General features: G+C 41.2%; 1 protein-coding gene across 1 annotated transcript in view; it reads right to left on the reverse strand.

Moving 5' to 3' along the window:
* The window catches only part of Ptpn11 (protein tyrosine phosphatase non-receptor type 11), an 86,801-nt gene that overhangs the window by 53,131 nt on the left and 17,699 nt on the right, over positions 1-15,971 (reverse strand). Inside the window, exon 2 of the mRNA XM_027923256.2 lies at positions 6,092-6,214. Coding sequence (XP_027779057.1) covers positions 6,092-6,214 — 123 coding nt within the window. The remainder of the gene's footprint in view (positions 1-6,091; positions 6,215-15,971) is intronic.

A 15,971-nucleotide genomic window follows, 5' to 3' on the forward strand; every position in this document is an offset into this window, starting at 1 on the left:
GCACTGCAAAAAGAGAGAGAGAGAGAAGCCAGACATATACTGTATGATTTCATTTTTATGAAATTACACAAACAAATTGGCCTATGGGGATATAAATGAGAATAGTAGTTCTCTCTTGCGGGAAGGAAACTGGAAAGGGGCACAAAGGAGTTTTCTAGGTTGGAAATGTCCTATATTTTGATTATGGAGTATTGGATGCACAAACAAATATACTTGTCAAAACTCACTATAAATTTATGATACTATATGTAATTATATCTTTAAAAATTACTTTAGGGGCTGGGGCTTTAGCTCAGTGGTAGAGCACTTGCCTTGCATGTGTGAGGCACTGGGTTCAATTCTCAGCACAACATAAAAAAAAATTAATAAACAAAGATATTGTGTCCATCTACAACTTAAAAAAATTTTTTTTTTAATTACATAAGGGCTGGGGGTGTAGCTCAGTGATACAGCATATGCTTAGAATGAAAGAGGCCTTGGCTCTGATCCCCAATACCACATACATACACACACACACAAACCCACATTAAAGACCCATATAATTAAGAGAGTTTCCAGCAGGAGATAGCTAATTTGTCATCCCCAAATTCTTCTAAAACTTGACATTTTGAAAATAAATACTCACTGAGATACCATTTCTCACCTGACTGGCAAAAAAACAAACAAACAAACAAAAAAACTTGCCACATTCAACTGGTCAAGCTGTGGAAAAATCAGGCATTTTCATACACTGCTGGTGGAAATGTCCAAGCCCTATTGAGGACAATTCAAAAAAACTATATGCATACACCCTCCTCATCTCATTCCCAGGAATTCACCTGAACGTGTTATTTCCAAAAGCACAAAACAACATGTGCACCAGGTTATTATGTACATTTCATCAAGGCTTTATATACATATTTCAAAATATGAGAGACAACTGAAATATTGGAGACAACTACATTGCCATTTGTTGGAGATTATACAAAGAAATTAAGGAATATCCACACAATAAGTACTGCGCAGCTGTTAAAAAGACAAGAAAAATTACGAATCTATAAGTGAAAATAAAAAATAGAAGGAAATATATTTAGTATTATACTTCAACTATAAAAATGAAAGAAAAATGAACATCATGATACCCTATTACTATGTGTAATTTTCATGTTTTTATGTATCAATTTAAAACAAATGTAATTAATATCATGGTGTAAGCTGAAAATAATAAGAAAAAGTATATTTGCTTGTTTTTATGAAAAGAAACACAATGGATAAACCAGCAATTAGTGGAAATTTATCTACAGGGATGCATGGAGATAGTATGCAAGGGGTCACAGAGAGAAGAGTGAAATTTCTCAGAATAAATCTTTCTATATAGTTTTGATTTCTGAATTCTATACGCTTCAAAAACTCAAAAAATAAAATCAACAAGGACCAAAAGGCTGAATATCAACAGAAAGAAATGAGCCAACCTGTGTAATAAGTTCATGACAACCATGAAAATGAATTCCAGTAAGTTTTGAACACAGTATTTGTACCCTTAGTCTAAGAACAAAATGAGTCCAAAGTAATCTTGAGCTTACTTAAAAGGCTTGTAAAGAAACAACAGTGCAGCCGGGCACAGTGGCACACACCTACAATCCCAGCGTCTCGGGAGGCTGAGGCTGGAGGATCACATGTTTAAGACCAGCCTCAGCAACTTAGCAAGGCCCTAAGCAACTTAATGAGCCCTGTCTCAAAAAATAAAAGGGACTGGGGATGTGGCTCAGTGGTTAAGCACCCCTGGGTTCAATCCCCTCCAAAAATGACAGTGCTATAGTAATTCTGAAAACTATTTTATATTATAGAACTGGGCAAATGAGGTCACATATTAATGCTATTGAAAACAACAGTTATTGCTGCAGAAGGGAAATACAAATGCAGAGTGGGAACACATGAGGAAATTGGGTTGATCTGGAACTAACCATAAGAACACCTGGTTTCAAATATATAAATACTTACTTCCCAGCTGGATCCATTCTCTGTAGGAGCCTAGAGCAAGACATCAGGAATAAAGACACCCCTAACACTATTGTTTCTAAATACCCCACTAAAAGAATCAAGGTTTATAAAATAGATGATCCTAGCATCAAATAGAACCAGAAAGCAAGGATGTAATTGAGACTACTGGAGAAATGTCAAAAGTTATAGGAGCAACACTGGCCAAAACTGGGGCAATTGGAACATTTAAAAAGAATGAGAGCCAGGCACGTTGGTGCACACCTGCAATCCCAGCAACTAGGGAGGCTGAGGCAGGAGGATTCTAAGTTCAGGGCCAGCTTTAGCAACTCAGTGAGAGCCTGTCTCTAAATAAAATATTAAAAACAGCTGGGGATGTGGCTCAGTGGTTAAATGCATCTGGGTTCAATTCCTGGTACAAAAGAAAGAAAGAAATGATACCACTGAATTTAAAACATATTGGCTAAAAAGAAAACATCCTTAGGTATCATTATGGTTATACTCAAAAATAAAAAGGGGCTAGAGCTGGAGTGCAACTCAGTGGTAGAATGCTTTCCTAGCATGCAAAAGGCCCTGGGTTCAATCCTCAGCACTGAAAACACTAGGCAGACTTAGGGACTGACTTGAGTACCTCTTTACAGAAGAATACCAATGAGTAAATATTGAAGAAATAACAAATTTAAAAATAGTGAATTTTCAATTGCCAATATAATTTACACAGATAAAATTCATCAATAATAAAACTTACTACACGAAAATGTGCTAGGAGCCAGGCCTGGTAACATATACCTGCAATCCTAGCAACTCAAGAGGCTGAGGTAGGAGAATGACAAGTTTAAGGGCAGCCTGGGCAACTTAGCAAGACCCTGTCTCAAATTTTTTAAAAACAGGCTAGGAGTATAGCTCAGTAGTAGACCACTTGCATGTGTGAGACCCTGGGTTCAATTATTATGAATAGAAAAAGGTAATTTTTTTTTCAATACTGGGGATTAAACCCAGGGGTGCTTTACCACTGAGCTACATCCTCAACCCTTTTATTTTTTATTTTATTTTGACACAGGGTCTCACTAAATTGTGTAGGCTGGCCTTGAACTTGTGATCCTTCTGCCTCAACCTCTCATGTAGCTGAGATTAATAGGCCTGCACCACCGTGCCCAGTGGAAAAAGATAACTTTTATAATGGAAAAATCTAGCAACAATATTACCTAGGTGACTAAACTGAATTCCTCAAAGATAGGACAAACATATATTATGTGCCTTCTGATGTGAAATAATGGGATGCTAAAACTGAGGAGAAAATCCAGACTGGGGGACAATCTGTAAAATCAAAAGGTCAAAAACTAAATTAAAAAGACCAGGAGAGGGAGTTCTTCTAGATTAAAGGAAACCAGTTACATGGAGTGAATGATCCTCAGTTAGCTATCTGAGGCCTTTAAGGATTTTGAACTGTTTTAAAACCTATTATTCACTGGTACGGTGGCACAAACCTGTAATCCCAGCAGCTCAGGAGGCTGAGGCAGGAGGATAGTGAGTTCAAAGCCAGCCTCAGCAATGGTGAGACGCTAAGCAACTCATTGAGAATAAATAAAATACAAAATAGGGCTGGGGATGTGGCTCAGTGGTGTTCAATCCCTGGTACCCAAATAAATAAATAAAACCTATTATTCTCCATAAGTATGTACAATTACTATATGTTAATTCAAAATTCAAAAATTTGGGGCTGAGAGGTTAGCTCTGTGGTAACCTTGCCTAGCATGCATGAGGCCCTAGGTTCAGTCACAAATTCTGCCCCACCCTCCAAGAAAAAGAAGTTCAGGGGGAAAAAAACGCATATTATACACATTTAAAAAGAGAAAGAGCTGGGGGTGGGGGAGCCTGGGGTTGTGGCTCAGTTAAGAGCGCGCACCTAGCATGTGCAAGGCCCTGGGTTCGATCCTCAGCACCACATAAAAATAAATAAAATAAAGGTATTGTGTCCAACTACAACTAAAAAATAAATATTTTTAAAAAGAAAGAGCAAATATGGCAAAATGTTAACAGGTGAAAGGAGTACGGGTATTTATTGTATTCATTTTGAACTTTTCTATAGATCTAAAATTTCTCAAAATAAAATTTCAGGGGAAAGAAAGAAAAAAACAAACAAACAAAAGCTGGTTCCACGGTGTGCCTCTGCTTACCAGCGGTGAGACTAGTTTACTCACTTAACCTCTGTGCCTCAGCTTCCTGTAAAATGGAGATAACAGTGGGGCCATGGGGCCCTAGCTCAGTGCTGGGGTGCTTGCCTAACACACGCTGGGCCCTGGGTTCAATCTCCAGCACTGCAAAAAGTGAAATAAAGCTGCATCACACTTCAGTGTAACTACTGAGGTCTAACTAACCCAGCCCAAGGTTTTAAAAAGAAGGATAATAGTGGTTCTTATTCACAGGTCGTTGTGAAAATTAAATAAAATGTGTAGTGTACTTGGCACAAGTATATGGTGTATATCAGTCCTCAACAGTGTTCGCTGTGAGCTCCTCACTGCCATCACTGCTGTTACTCTAATTGCACCCAAACCATTACAGCTTAAATGTCACATAATGTCAGGTTACAAATCTGTGCTGAGGCCAGGTGCTGTGGTGCACACCTGTAATCCCAGCTACTCAGAAGGCTGAAGCAGGAGGTTCAAGGCCAGCCTTGGCAACTTACTGAGAAATTTAAAAGTAACTAGAATTTTGGAAAAAAAATTTAAAGGTTAGGGGTATAACTAAATAGTAAAGCAAACTATAGTTTGAATTCTACACACACACATGCATAGGTACAGAAACCAACAGGGGAGGGGTTCAGTGGGAGGACATGTGCTTAGAATGCTCAAGGCACTGGGTTCAATTCCCTGCACATTAAAAAAAAAAAAATTCTGTGCTGAGACAAGACCAGGAAACTCACAAAGGCTTTTACCCACTCCTTATAGTAAAACGGAAGTAAAAGCTAGTGGCAGGGACTCCTCAAGAAATTAATCTATGCCAAAAAGGCACTTCCTGACTCTCAAAGAGATGCTAAATAAATTCTCAAGAACATATCTTATTTTCCTCTGTATTTAAAAATAATATTGATAGATAGGGCTGTGGCTGTAGCTCAGTAGCAAAGTGCTTGCCTAGCATGTGTGAGGTACTGGGTTCGATCCTCAGTACCACATGTAAGTAAATAAATAAAAATAAAGGTTCATCCACAAATTAAACTATATATATTATTTTTTAAATAATATTGATTACAAAATCAAATTCATAAAGTAGTTCAGTTCTAGTTCCTAGAAGGAGCTAATGTAAGGAGAATAAGAACATAAGTGAAAGTCAACTGCTAGAAAAAATATCTCCCAACACCTGCTCAAGGAGATGTGTAAAAGGATGCTCAATATAGTTTTATAAACTATTTTTTAAAAAACTGAAAACAACCTACTGTCCATCACCAGGAGCCTGGATAAACTGGTATGCTCAACCATTTGAGTACAAAATCGCCATTAAGGTGAATAGTTAGATTTATAGGCACCAGCATAGAACTAAAACAAAATGCTTTTAAAGTTGCAAAATGGTACATACATTACAGAACTATTTCTACAATGAGCGCTGAAAACACACAAGCCAACTTCAGATGGTTCATACATGGTACAAACACAGTCAAGTACAAAAACATGTTCTTAGGAAGGATCTATGCCAACCTCTGGATGGTGGTTTCCTCTGGAGAGAGAGGGAGGGAAATGGGACTGGGCAGGGGAACAAAGGGGACCACAACTTCCTCAGAAATGTTTTATTTAACGAAGGAAAGCCATCTGAAGAAACTTCACAGTCTTTTTCTCATGAAGGACTCAACAGTAAGGAAAGGGAACCTGCAGGGCCAGGTTCAAGACACAGGAGCCAGAAGCCAGCAGGGGAGGGCTGCAGGATGTGCACCATCTGCCCCACCTGGGCTCGGTGGTCCCTGGGCAGGAGAAATGCCACCACCTCACTCCAGGAGGCTCCAGCAGAGTCCCATGAGCAGGCCAGGGTCCCACAAGGCCCCACAGCTGGCAGAAGGTGGCCTTCAAGCTCTAATGAGGACAGCAAGTGGCTTTAGCAGTGCCTACCTGGACTTGCAACTTACCGAACAGAAAGTGTGAAGTCTCCAGGGTTACTTTTACTGGGCCTTGCCAAAAAGCTGCCATCGACGCCTCTTGTCAACAGTAGATTTTCGGCCTCCACACCAGTGATATTTGGGTGAAACCATCTTGAAGGGAAAAAAAAAAAAACAGTAAAAAACAAAGGCCTGTGTCAGCTCTGCTCTCCATGCCATAGCAGCTGAGCTGCACGTGGGTGGCCAAGAGAAACAGGCACGGCCCCCCTGCCCCTGTCCCCTGCTCCTCGGCTGCCCCGCCCCACCTCTGCAATCACAGGGGCCAGGGATCCTTCTGGCACAGTGGTAGGTAGGACAAGGGGCATGGTCAGTGGGACTGGGCCTGGGGCTATTCAGATGGCACACTAATGGGACCAGGCCCCAAAAGAAAGTCCACATGGTCAGAAACTTGGTAGACAGAATGAGATTGGGCAAACAAGTTAGTAAATAAACAGATTATTTAATAAATAAGTAAACACATTGAGGGTAATGGGAGCCAGGTTTCTCACCACTGAGGGGGAAACACAAATGTTACGAGAAAGCCAGAATAAACACTGAGCGTAAGATGGCGATTGGAGCTATCAGCATACATTCTAAACGTATGTAGAAAAACCAAAATGGGGGGCTAGCTCAGCAGCAGGGAATGTGCTTAGCATACTCAAGACCCCGGGGTTCAACCCCAGCACATAAAAAGGAAAGAAAAAGCATATATGCTTCCGTGTACGTATACAGGTATGTACACACACACAAACACACACACACTCTCCCAGTTCTCTGAAAAGCCTTGGAAGCAATAATACCCCAGTACCAATCAGCATACCTAACACCCTCATCTGAGTTTTCTCACAATATTCCCCCATAAAAGGAAGGGCTCAAGGCTGATTCCAGGGCTGAGGCAGTGAAAGGAAGAAGATAAGCATAGAAATTTTATTTTGTGACAGTGAAAAAGCACTCCAGCCAGGAACAGTGTGCACGCCTGTGATCTCAGCAGCCTGGAAGGCTGAGGAAGGAGAATCCCAAGTTTGAGGCCAACCTCAGCAACTTAGTGAGGCCCTAAGTAACTTGGCAAGAGACCTTGTCTCAAAATAAAAAGTAAAAAGGGCTGAGGGGGGTGGTGGCTCAGTACTAAAGTGCCCCTGGGTTCAATTTCTGATATCAGAAAAGAAAAAGAGTATGGCAGACAACTTGAAGGGCCTCCCACTGGCCAAAGTAGGGGCAGTAAAAACAAATTAGAACCCATGAAGAAAAAGATGCCCTGGAGAAGTCACACCAGAGACGAGCAGAATGACAGCTGCAGGAGCTCCTGGTACCACACCATGGGAAGAGGTGGTGGCGGTTCACATGTCAGTTAGAGAAGATGAACGCGGTCTAGAGATGGATTGGGGGGGGGGGGTGGCGGTGGGAGCACAGCAGATGAATGTGCTGATCCCCAGAAATGGCAAAAATGGTCCACTTCAGGTTATAGATATTCTGCCACAACAAAAAATGACACACGGGAAAATTTTGCAGCAGAATCACAAACAATAAGTATGGAAAGAGTGGAAGAATTGGAACATCACCATCTGGAAGTCATATTAATACTTCAGGAATCACTACTAAAACTAGTGGGTGAATATCTCAGAAAGAACAGGATATTCAATTGCCAACACAAAAAAATGAAAATAAAAAAGGAGAAACATGATATTGACAGCAATTCACTCAGAGTGCCTCCCCACAAAATGCTTTTTTTTGAAGGGAGGGATACAAGGCGTTGATCCTAGGGGTACTTAACCACTGAACCACATCCCCAGCACTTTTTTATTTTGAGACTGAATCTTAAGGCCTCACTAAGTTGCTGAAGCTGGCTTTGAACTCATGATCCTCCTGCCTCAGCCTCCTGAGGCCCTGGGATTACAGGTGTGCACCACCACTTCTGGCAAAAATGCTTATTTTTAAAAAATAATAAATGGTAGTGCACGCCTATAATCCCAGTGTCTCAGGAGGCTGAGGCAAGAGGATCCCAAGTTTGAGGCCAGGCTTAGCAAAGCCTAAGCAATTTAGTGAGACTCTGACTCAAAATAAAAATAAAAAGGGCTGGGGATATGACTCAGTGGTAAAGCACCCCTGGGTTCAATCCCTATCAGAAAAAAAAAAAATGCAGTGGAAAAATTTCGCAGATATTTATCTTAAAGAATTAGCAAAAGTTATAGATTAAAATGACATTATGGAGAGGGGATAGTAGAGGATAGGAAAGGTAGTAGAATACAACAGTTACTAATATGGCATTATGTAAAAATGTGGATGTGTAACCGATGTGATTCTGCAATCTGTATTTGGGGTAAAAATGGGAGTTCATAACCCACTTGAATCTAATGTATGAAATATGATATGTCAAGAGTTTTGTAATGTTTTGAACAACCAATAAAAAAAATAAAATAAGGAAAAAAAAAGAAAATGCACAACTCAAAAAAAAAATAAATAAATAAAATGACATTATGTCTCCTGATACAATACAATGAGAATACAAGTGTTGTCTCTGTGATATTCCTGCCAGAACTATACTACTTGAATCTAATGATGAGGAACACCAGGCAAATTCCAAATAGGTGAGTCTACAAACTCTTCACAAATGTCATAACCATGAATGCCTGGGATTGACGGGGGAAAAGTATCCAGATTAAAAGTCAGTAACAAGATACCAAATGTAACGCAGGGCATGATCCTAGACAATAACATGTATCAGAAAGAAAGGGGTAAAAGGGAAGAAGAATATTTGTTCGTTTTGTCTTTTGTGATACAGGACATTACTGGAACAGTCTAAAAGGGGTCTAAGGATTTGATGGCAGGACTATTCTAATGACAATTCTGATGATGTACTGTGATTATGCGACCAAGTATCCTAGTTTTTAGGAAATACACACTGAAGCATTTGGGCAATGAAAGATCATGTCTGCAACTTATCTCAAATGGTTCAGGAAAAAAAAATTATATACATAGTACACATATATATAAGTATGTAGAAAGTGGGAGACTTGGCAACATGCTGCATTGGCGACTGGTGTATCTGGGTGAGAAATAAACAGAATTCTCTGCATCTTTTGTGTAGCTTTGAAATTACTTCAAATACAATGTTTTTAAAAACACACCTCTATCCTGGGTGGCATTTGCAGCAAGATTCCTTCAAAGATTTCAAAAGTCACCAAGAATTGGAGTAAGAGAGTAATTTCTAATGTCAAATTATTCTAAATCTTTCCAGGCTAATTCAATGCTTCTCAATACTCCCAGGAACCTAAGTCAATATTAAATGTAGAGTCCCAGCACTGACAAGCAAATGGACTTTCAAGAGACTCTCAACAAACACTGGCCCAATTAGAGTGCTTCCCGACAGTGGAGGAGAGGGTGCGAGCGGGAAGAGGTGTCCCACATCCTGCAGGGAGGACGCGGAGAGCCATGGGGACTCCCTAGAAACACACCAAAGCTCCACGCTTACTAACCCCATGACCTGGGCAAGTTCTTTAGCTCTTTCTACCTCACATTTCTCCTCTATAAAATGACAGTTTTTTTTAAGAGGAAGCAGAAGGCTGGGGTTGTAGCTCAGCAGTAGAGCATTTGCCTAGCATGTGCAAGGCACTGGGTTCAATTCTCAGCACCATATATAAATAAATGAATAAAACAAAAATCCACCAACATCTAAAAAATATATAATATTAAAAAAAAAAAGAGTAAGCTGAGAGCTGAGGCGTACTGACACACGCCTATCATCACAGCTGAGGCAGGAGAAACTCAAGTTCAAGGCCAGCCTCAGCAACTTAGTGAGACCATGTCTCTGAAAAAAAAAAAAAGGTCTGGGGATGTGGCTCAGTGGTAACATGCCCCTGGGTTCAATGCCCAGTACACACACTCCAAAAAAGAGTGAGCTAAGAATCCAGGGCATATGATATACCCCAGTGATAGGGCACATGCCTAGCATGTGTGAGGTCCTGGATGCAATTCCCCAACACAATGGGGGGAAAAAAAAAAAGCATGTTTACACTGCTATATAAGAAAAATTCATACAGTGGACTATTAGTCATAAAAAGGAATGAAATACTGATAAATGTTATAATCTGGATGAACCTTGAAAACATGTCAAGTGAAAGAAGGCAGACACAAGAGGACACACATTGTATAAATCCACTGATATGAAATATCCAAATAGGCAAAGCCACAGAGACAGAAGTAGGACAATGCCTGCTTAGGGCTGAGGGGCGAGAGAGGATGAGAGGGGTAATGGCTAAGGGATTGGAGGTTTCTTCATGAAATTAAAAAATGTTCTCAAATTGTGGTGATCGATATGTGGATATATTAAAAACCACTGATTAAACTTTAAATGGGTGAACTGTATGGTATGTAAATTATACTCATGGAATCTAAGAATTATTTGAGATAATAGAAGAGAAGGGCCTACTAAATTTATTTCCGAAACAAACACAGAACAACTACGGGGCATCTAGGCACTGAGGACACCCAGTTAGCAAAGTCTCTGCCCTCAGGGAGCTTTCTTTATAATGGGAGGAAAGAGAAAATTAAGGTAAGCAGATGAAATGTCAGATGATGCTCTAAACAGGAATGAGACCAGGTGAGGGGACTGAAGCGGGGAGAGGAAGTGGAAGCTCCTTAGGCAGGTGGCCAGGGGTCCTGGATGGTAAGGCAGCAGCTTTCTCCAGCACTGGGGGCCTCCCACAGGCTAGCAGGCACTCCACCCCGGAAGGCAACACCATATCAGAGATGTGGAAGGAGTGGCAGCTCCTGCAGACACTAGGAGAGGACCACCCAGGCAGAGGGGGAAGCAAGACAAGGGCACAGGCAGGGCACAGGCAGGGCACGGGCAGACCAGGCCTGACCACTCAAGCAGGAAGCAGTAACACTGGAGCAAGGCAGACAAGCGCAGGGACAGGAGAAGCAGGGAGGCTACAAAAGGCCCGAGAGGGCACTGCCAAAACCTAGCCTTTATTTTTTGTGAAATGGAAAAGAACTACAGGGTCTAAGGCGGAGCAGCACCAGGATCTGACTTCACTTTTAAATGACCCTTCAGGTTCCTGTGTGAGAGCAAGGAGAGAAACACACCCAGCAGTGGGAAAGCCACCATCCATGGTGATCCAGGCGGAAGGCAGACATGCTAAGGACCAGGAGCAGCATAGCAGGGGGGAAGGAGCGCACATGGGACTGCGCCACCCCCACCCACAGGACTGGTGACAGATTTCATACACGGATGGAAAAAGAAACATAGGGGCACAAAGAACTCCTAGGCTTGGGGTCAGGCAACTACAAGGTGGAAGGTGCCATGCGGGGAGATCTGGAAAGCCCAATGTCAGGCCCTGTATGTGTGAAACATGTGCTGCCCAGAGCCCTCCAGGAGTTTAGGACACAATAAGCAGAAAGTGTTGGGCACTGTTAATGTGCATCATAATAAATACAAGGCTGTTTGGACAACAAGTCATCAGAAAATGCAGGAATCCACACTCAGTCTGATTTTGACATCCGTGAAGTTTATATTAACTAAAATTTATTTTTCACTTTTCCTGTGGCATCTTATTAGTGCTTTGGGAGGTTTTCAAACATCATTCTGATGAACTGATTGTCTTTAAGAAAAATCACAAGGCTCAAGTCAAAAGAATAAAATATTAGTTTGCCTTGTACAACCCGTGAGAGCTAGTCAGAAGATCCAGACAGATTTCCCAAAGGGAAGCCGTGACCTCAATCTATCTGACAGCTCTTAATCCAGCCCCCAGGTCTTGTGCATGCAGCACAAGTTGTGGCCACCTCAGCCAGTCCTGCCCTGGCTTCTTCATCTGCTGTCCCTGCTAATGTCCTCACAGCTCCAGGGAATAAAAAGTGGCAACCGAGGGCCTCCAGGTATTTACAATTTTTCCAAAAGTGTAATGGAACTCCACGCTACCCACATAAGCTAATTAGTCTACCCACATGAACCAATTAAAATGTCAAATCTCTTTCCCTTTTGGCTTCAAAACATCCATTTAACCTCGTGTGACAGTCTGAAGTTGAGTGGCATATATGCCTTCTACTTGGAGAAAAAAAAAATGGAAAAAATACTATTGGTATAATCTAAGTTTGAGGACCAGCTCTTTCAGAAAACAGAGTTTGACTTTAAAAATAAATAAATAAATAAAAAGACAACCCTTCACTGGGTGAAGGGGAACACAACTCTGGTCCCAGGCTATTTCAGTTCAAATCCCAGATGTGTGACCCCAGGCTAGTTATTTAAGCTCTCTACTAAGTCATCTACAGAATAGGGACCATAAAAGTACCTATATCATTTTACCAAAAGAGAAAAATGAGTTAGTACTGCGTGTAATTAATTGTGTGTGTGTGTGTGTGTGTATTATACGTTATAGTGCAATAAGGACTGGAACAGTGCACAGGACAATGGTAACTGCCTAAGTTTCCCTCTCCCCACATAACCTTCAAAAACAACACAGGGTGGTGGGGGGTGGGGAGCAGTGGTAGAGCACATGATTAGCACGAGGGAAGCCCTGGTTCAATCCCTAGAACCCAAATTTAAAAATAAAACTACACAAAAACCAGGCCCTAGCTTGGTGCAGGGCCACAGGACTGTAATTCCAGTGACTTCAGAGACTGAAATAGGAGGATCACAAGTTTGAGGCCAGCCTGGGCAACATAGCAAGACTCTCTCAAAATAAACATTTTTTAAAAGGCTGGACAGGTACAGTTGTGCATGCCTGTAATCCCAGCAGTTTGGGAGGCTGAGGCAGGAGAATCAAAAGTTCAAAGTCAGCCCCAGCAATTTAGCCAGGACTTAAGCAACTTAACAAGGCCCTGTCTCAAAATACAAAAAATAAAAAAGGGCTGGGTATGTGGCTCAGTAGTTAAGCACTCCTGGTACCAAAAAAAAAAAAAAAAAAAAAAAAAGGGGGGGGGGGTGCCTGGGGTTAGGGATATAACGCAATGGTAGAGTGACCCTGGGCTAAATATACAGCACCAGAAGTAGTATGCAGAGAATGCCCAAATTTTCAAAATATCCCAAAGTATAAAAAAATACCTCAAATCTCAGTGAGAGATGTTTCATCTTCCCTCTGCAATCCTTGGCACCAAGCAAGGACATTCTGAGAAAAACTGCCCAGGAGAGAACGGGGAGCTCATATGAGGCCTAAAATTGCTCCAAAATTTCCTCCAGCAGGACAAAATCCACCCAAAGGGTGAGAATACTGAAAAAGCTTCTAGTAGCTCAGAGCCCTGTTTCTAGGGAAGGGGCACAATTTTAGGGGGAAAGAATAAAAAGCTCTACAAATAAATTACAAAGCCAAGAAGAAATGAGTAATTTTTCTAGGTAAATGTGGATTACCAAAATGGACCTCATTTAGAGAGAAAAAACTTAGAACAATTTCTACAGAAAAATAATTTTAAAATTATCCCACAGGCTGGGAGTGGTGGTGCACGCCTGTATCCCAGCAGCTCGAGTGGCTGAGGCAGGAGAATTACAAATTCAGAGTCAGTCTCAGCAATTTAGTGAGGCCCTAAGCAACTCAGTGAGACCCTGTCTCAAGAGAAAAAATAAAAAGGGTTGGGGAGGGGGCTGGGGTTGTGGCTCAGAGGTAGAGCACTTGCTGCTTGCCTAATATGTTTGAGGTACCGAGTTCAATCCTCGGCACCACATGAAAATAAAATATATTGTGTCTCCCTATAACTTATATATTTAAAAGGGTTGGGGATGTGGCTCTGTGGCTAGGTATCCCTGGGTTCAATACCTAGTACAAAAAAAAAAGGGGAGGGGGGTGAATTGCTACTTAACCTTGGAGCAAGAAAAGGCTTTCTACAACTCAAAATTTAAGGGCAATAAAAAAAATTGATAAATCTAGGATGCCAATTTTAACATTGCCTTCAACTCAATTGAAGAAAAAGTCACTGAATGGTAAAATCTCAAGGACTGAAGTCAGTTCTAACCTCCAATTTGAGGGTCTTTCAAAAGTGTTCATTCTCTGGGAACCAAGAAACAGATCCAACTTCATTCTAAGGTAGACAATTTACAGCCCACTGTCCCTCCCAGAGTTCAGTTCTCATCTCGGCCTAAAAATCCTTCATCTATAAAAATAATGACATTCCAAGACTCAGAAAAACAGCCATATCATTAAATCTGGATGCAGTATTTCACTTTTCCAGCATTTACTCGGAGTTTCTGTGTTTTGTTTTGTTCTGGAGTTTGAACCCAGAGCCTCAAGCATACTCAGCACATGTTCTATCACTGAACTACAACCCCAGCCCTTACTCATATTTTTCAATCTGCAAGATAAAAACCCTGATGTTTCAGAGAGAAACATCAGGAAAATGCTTCCAAAGAACACATTTTAAAAGCAGATATGAGCACACCTATAAATCTCAGCTACTCAAAAGGCTAAGACACAATGTTCACCAAGTTCAAGATCAGCCTGTGCCACCATACTACACCCTGTCAAAAATAAACTTTCATCAATATGAAATGACTCTATTAAATGATTATGTAATACTCTTTATCTTGAATCTTTCCTTAGCCTGATATTATTGGTACCACCCCAAAATCCTCCTTTGCCTATGTTTGATTTATTCTTTGTCATTATTTCTGGGTCTGCTTGTCTTTTCTGAGCAGAACACAATTGGATTTTTCTTTTTAATTCCATCTGACTCGGCCATTAATTGGGGGACTTAAGCAGAGATCAAGTGACAGCTTAGGTTGGTCTCATAGCTGCCAATTGTTTTCAACTTTCAACTTTCTGCCTTTTGCTATTTTGCTACTTCGTTGACTTGCAGCAGAAACCCAGTTTCTAATTCTAACATGATTTTAATTCTTTTTTAAATTATAAAGATGGATATTTTGTAGCACTTCAAACATATCCTAAAGTAAGCTTATAACTACCCCATTAATGAAGGAGATAAAATGTTTCCTCCTCTCTAGGGAAAGTGAAATCCCTACTGCTGCTCTCTCTCTCACCAGCCCACCTCATTATTAGCCTTCATCAAATGAAATACTATAAGCCCAGCTACTGCTGTCTCCCCACCTAGTACTGGGGACTGAACCCAGGGATGCTCTACCATGGAGCTATGCCCTCAGCCTCACTGACCTATTTATTTATTCATTTCTCAAATAGCCCCCTCCTTTTAAAGCCCTTTTTATCTTATTTAGCCCTTTCTAAAATCATTTTGATTCATTTATTATAATGGTTCAGAAAGGTAAGAAAGTCAAGAAAAAAACAAGCTTCCTTTCCGATATTCAGTTGCACTTGTCAGAAATAACTACATACAGTAATCTTTTTTTTTTTAATTGTAGGTGGACACAATGCATTTATTTTGTTTATATATATGTGGTGCTGAGGATCCAATCCAGGGTTTGACATGTACTAGGCGAGCGCTCTACCACTGAGCCACCACTCCAGCCCTGCTTATTTTGTGTTTTATTTAGAGACAGGGTCTCGTGGAGTTGCTTAGCATCTTGCCATTGCTGAGGCTGGCTTTGAACTCTCAGTCCTCCTGCCTCAGCCCTCCTGAGCCACTGGATTACAGGTAGGCACCACCTCACCCAACCACAGCAGTCTCTTAATCTTTAAGAAATGTCCTATGCTGTCAGGTACAGTGGGGCACCCCTATGATCACAGCAACTCAGGTGGCTCAGCCAGGAGAATCACAAGTTCAAGGCCAGCCTGGGCAACTTAGCAAGACACTGTCTCAAAATAAAAAATAAAAAGGGCTGGGGGTGCAGCTCAGTGGTAGAGCGCCCCTGATTCAATCCCCACTACCAAAAAAAAAAGTCATGTATATGTAAACATATGTCTATGTATGTGTGCATGTGTGCATGTGTGAATATACACTACTCCCTCCACACCCACCTGAGTGAAACACAACC

The sequence above is a fragment of the Marmota flaviventris genome, chromosome 1 (assembly GCF_047511675.1).
Source record: "Marmota flaviventris isolate mMarFla1 chromosome 1, mMarFla1.hap1, whole genome shotgun sequence".
NCBI classification, from domain to species: Eukaryota; Metazoa; Chordata; class Mammalia; order Rodentia; family Sciuridae; genus Marmota; species Marmota flaviventris.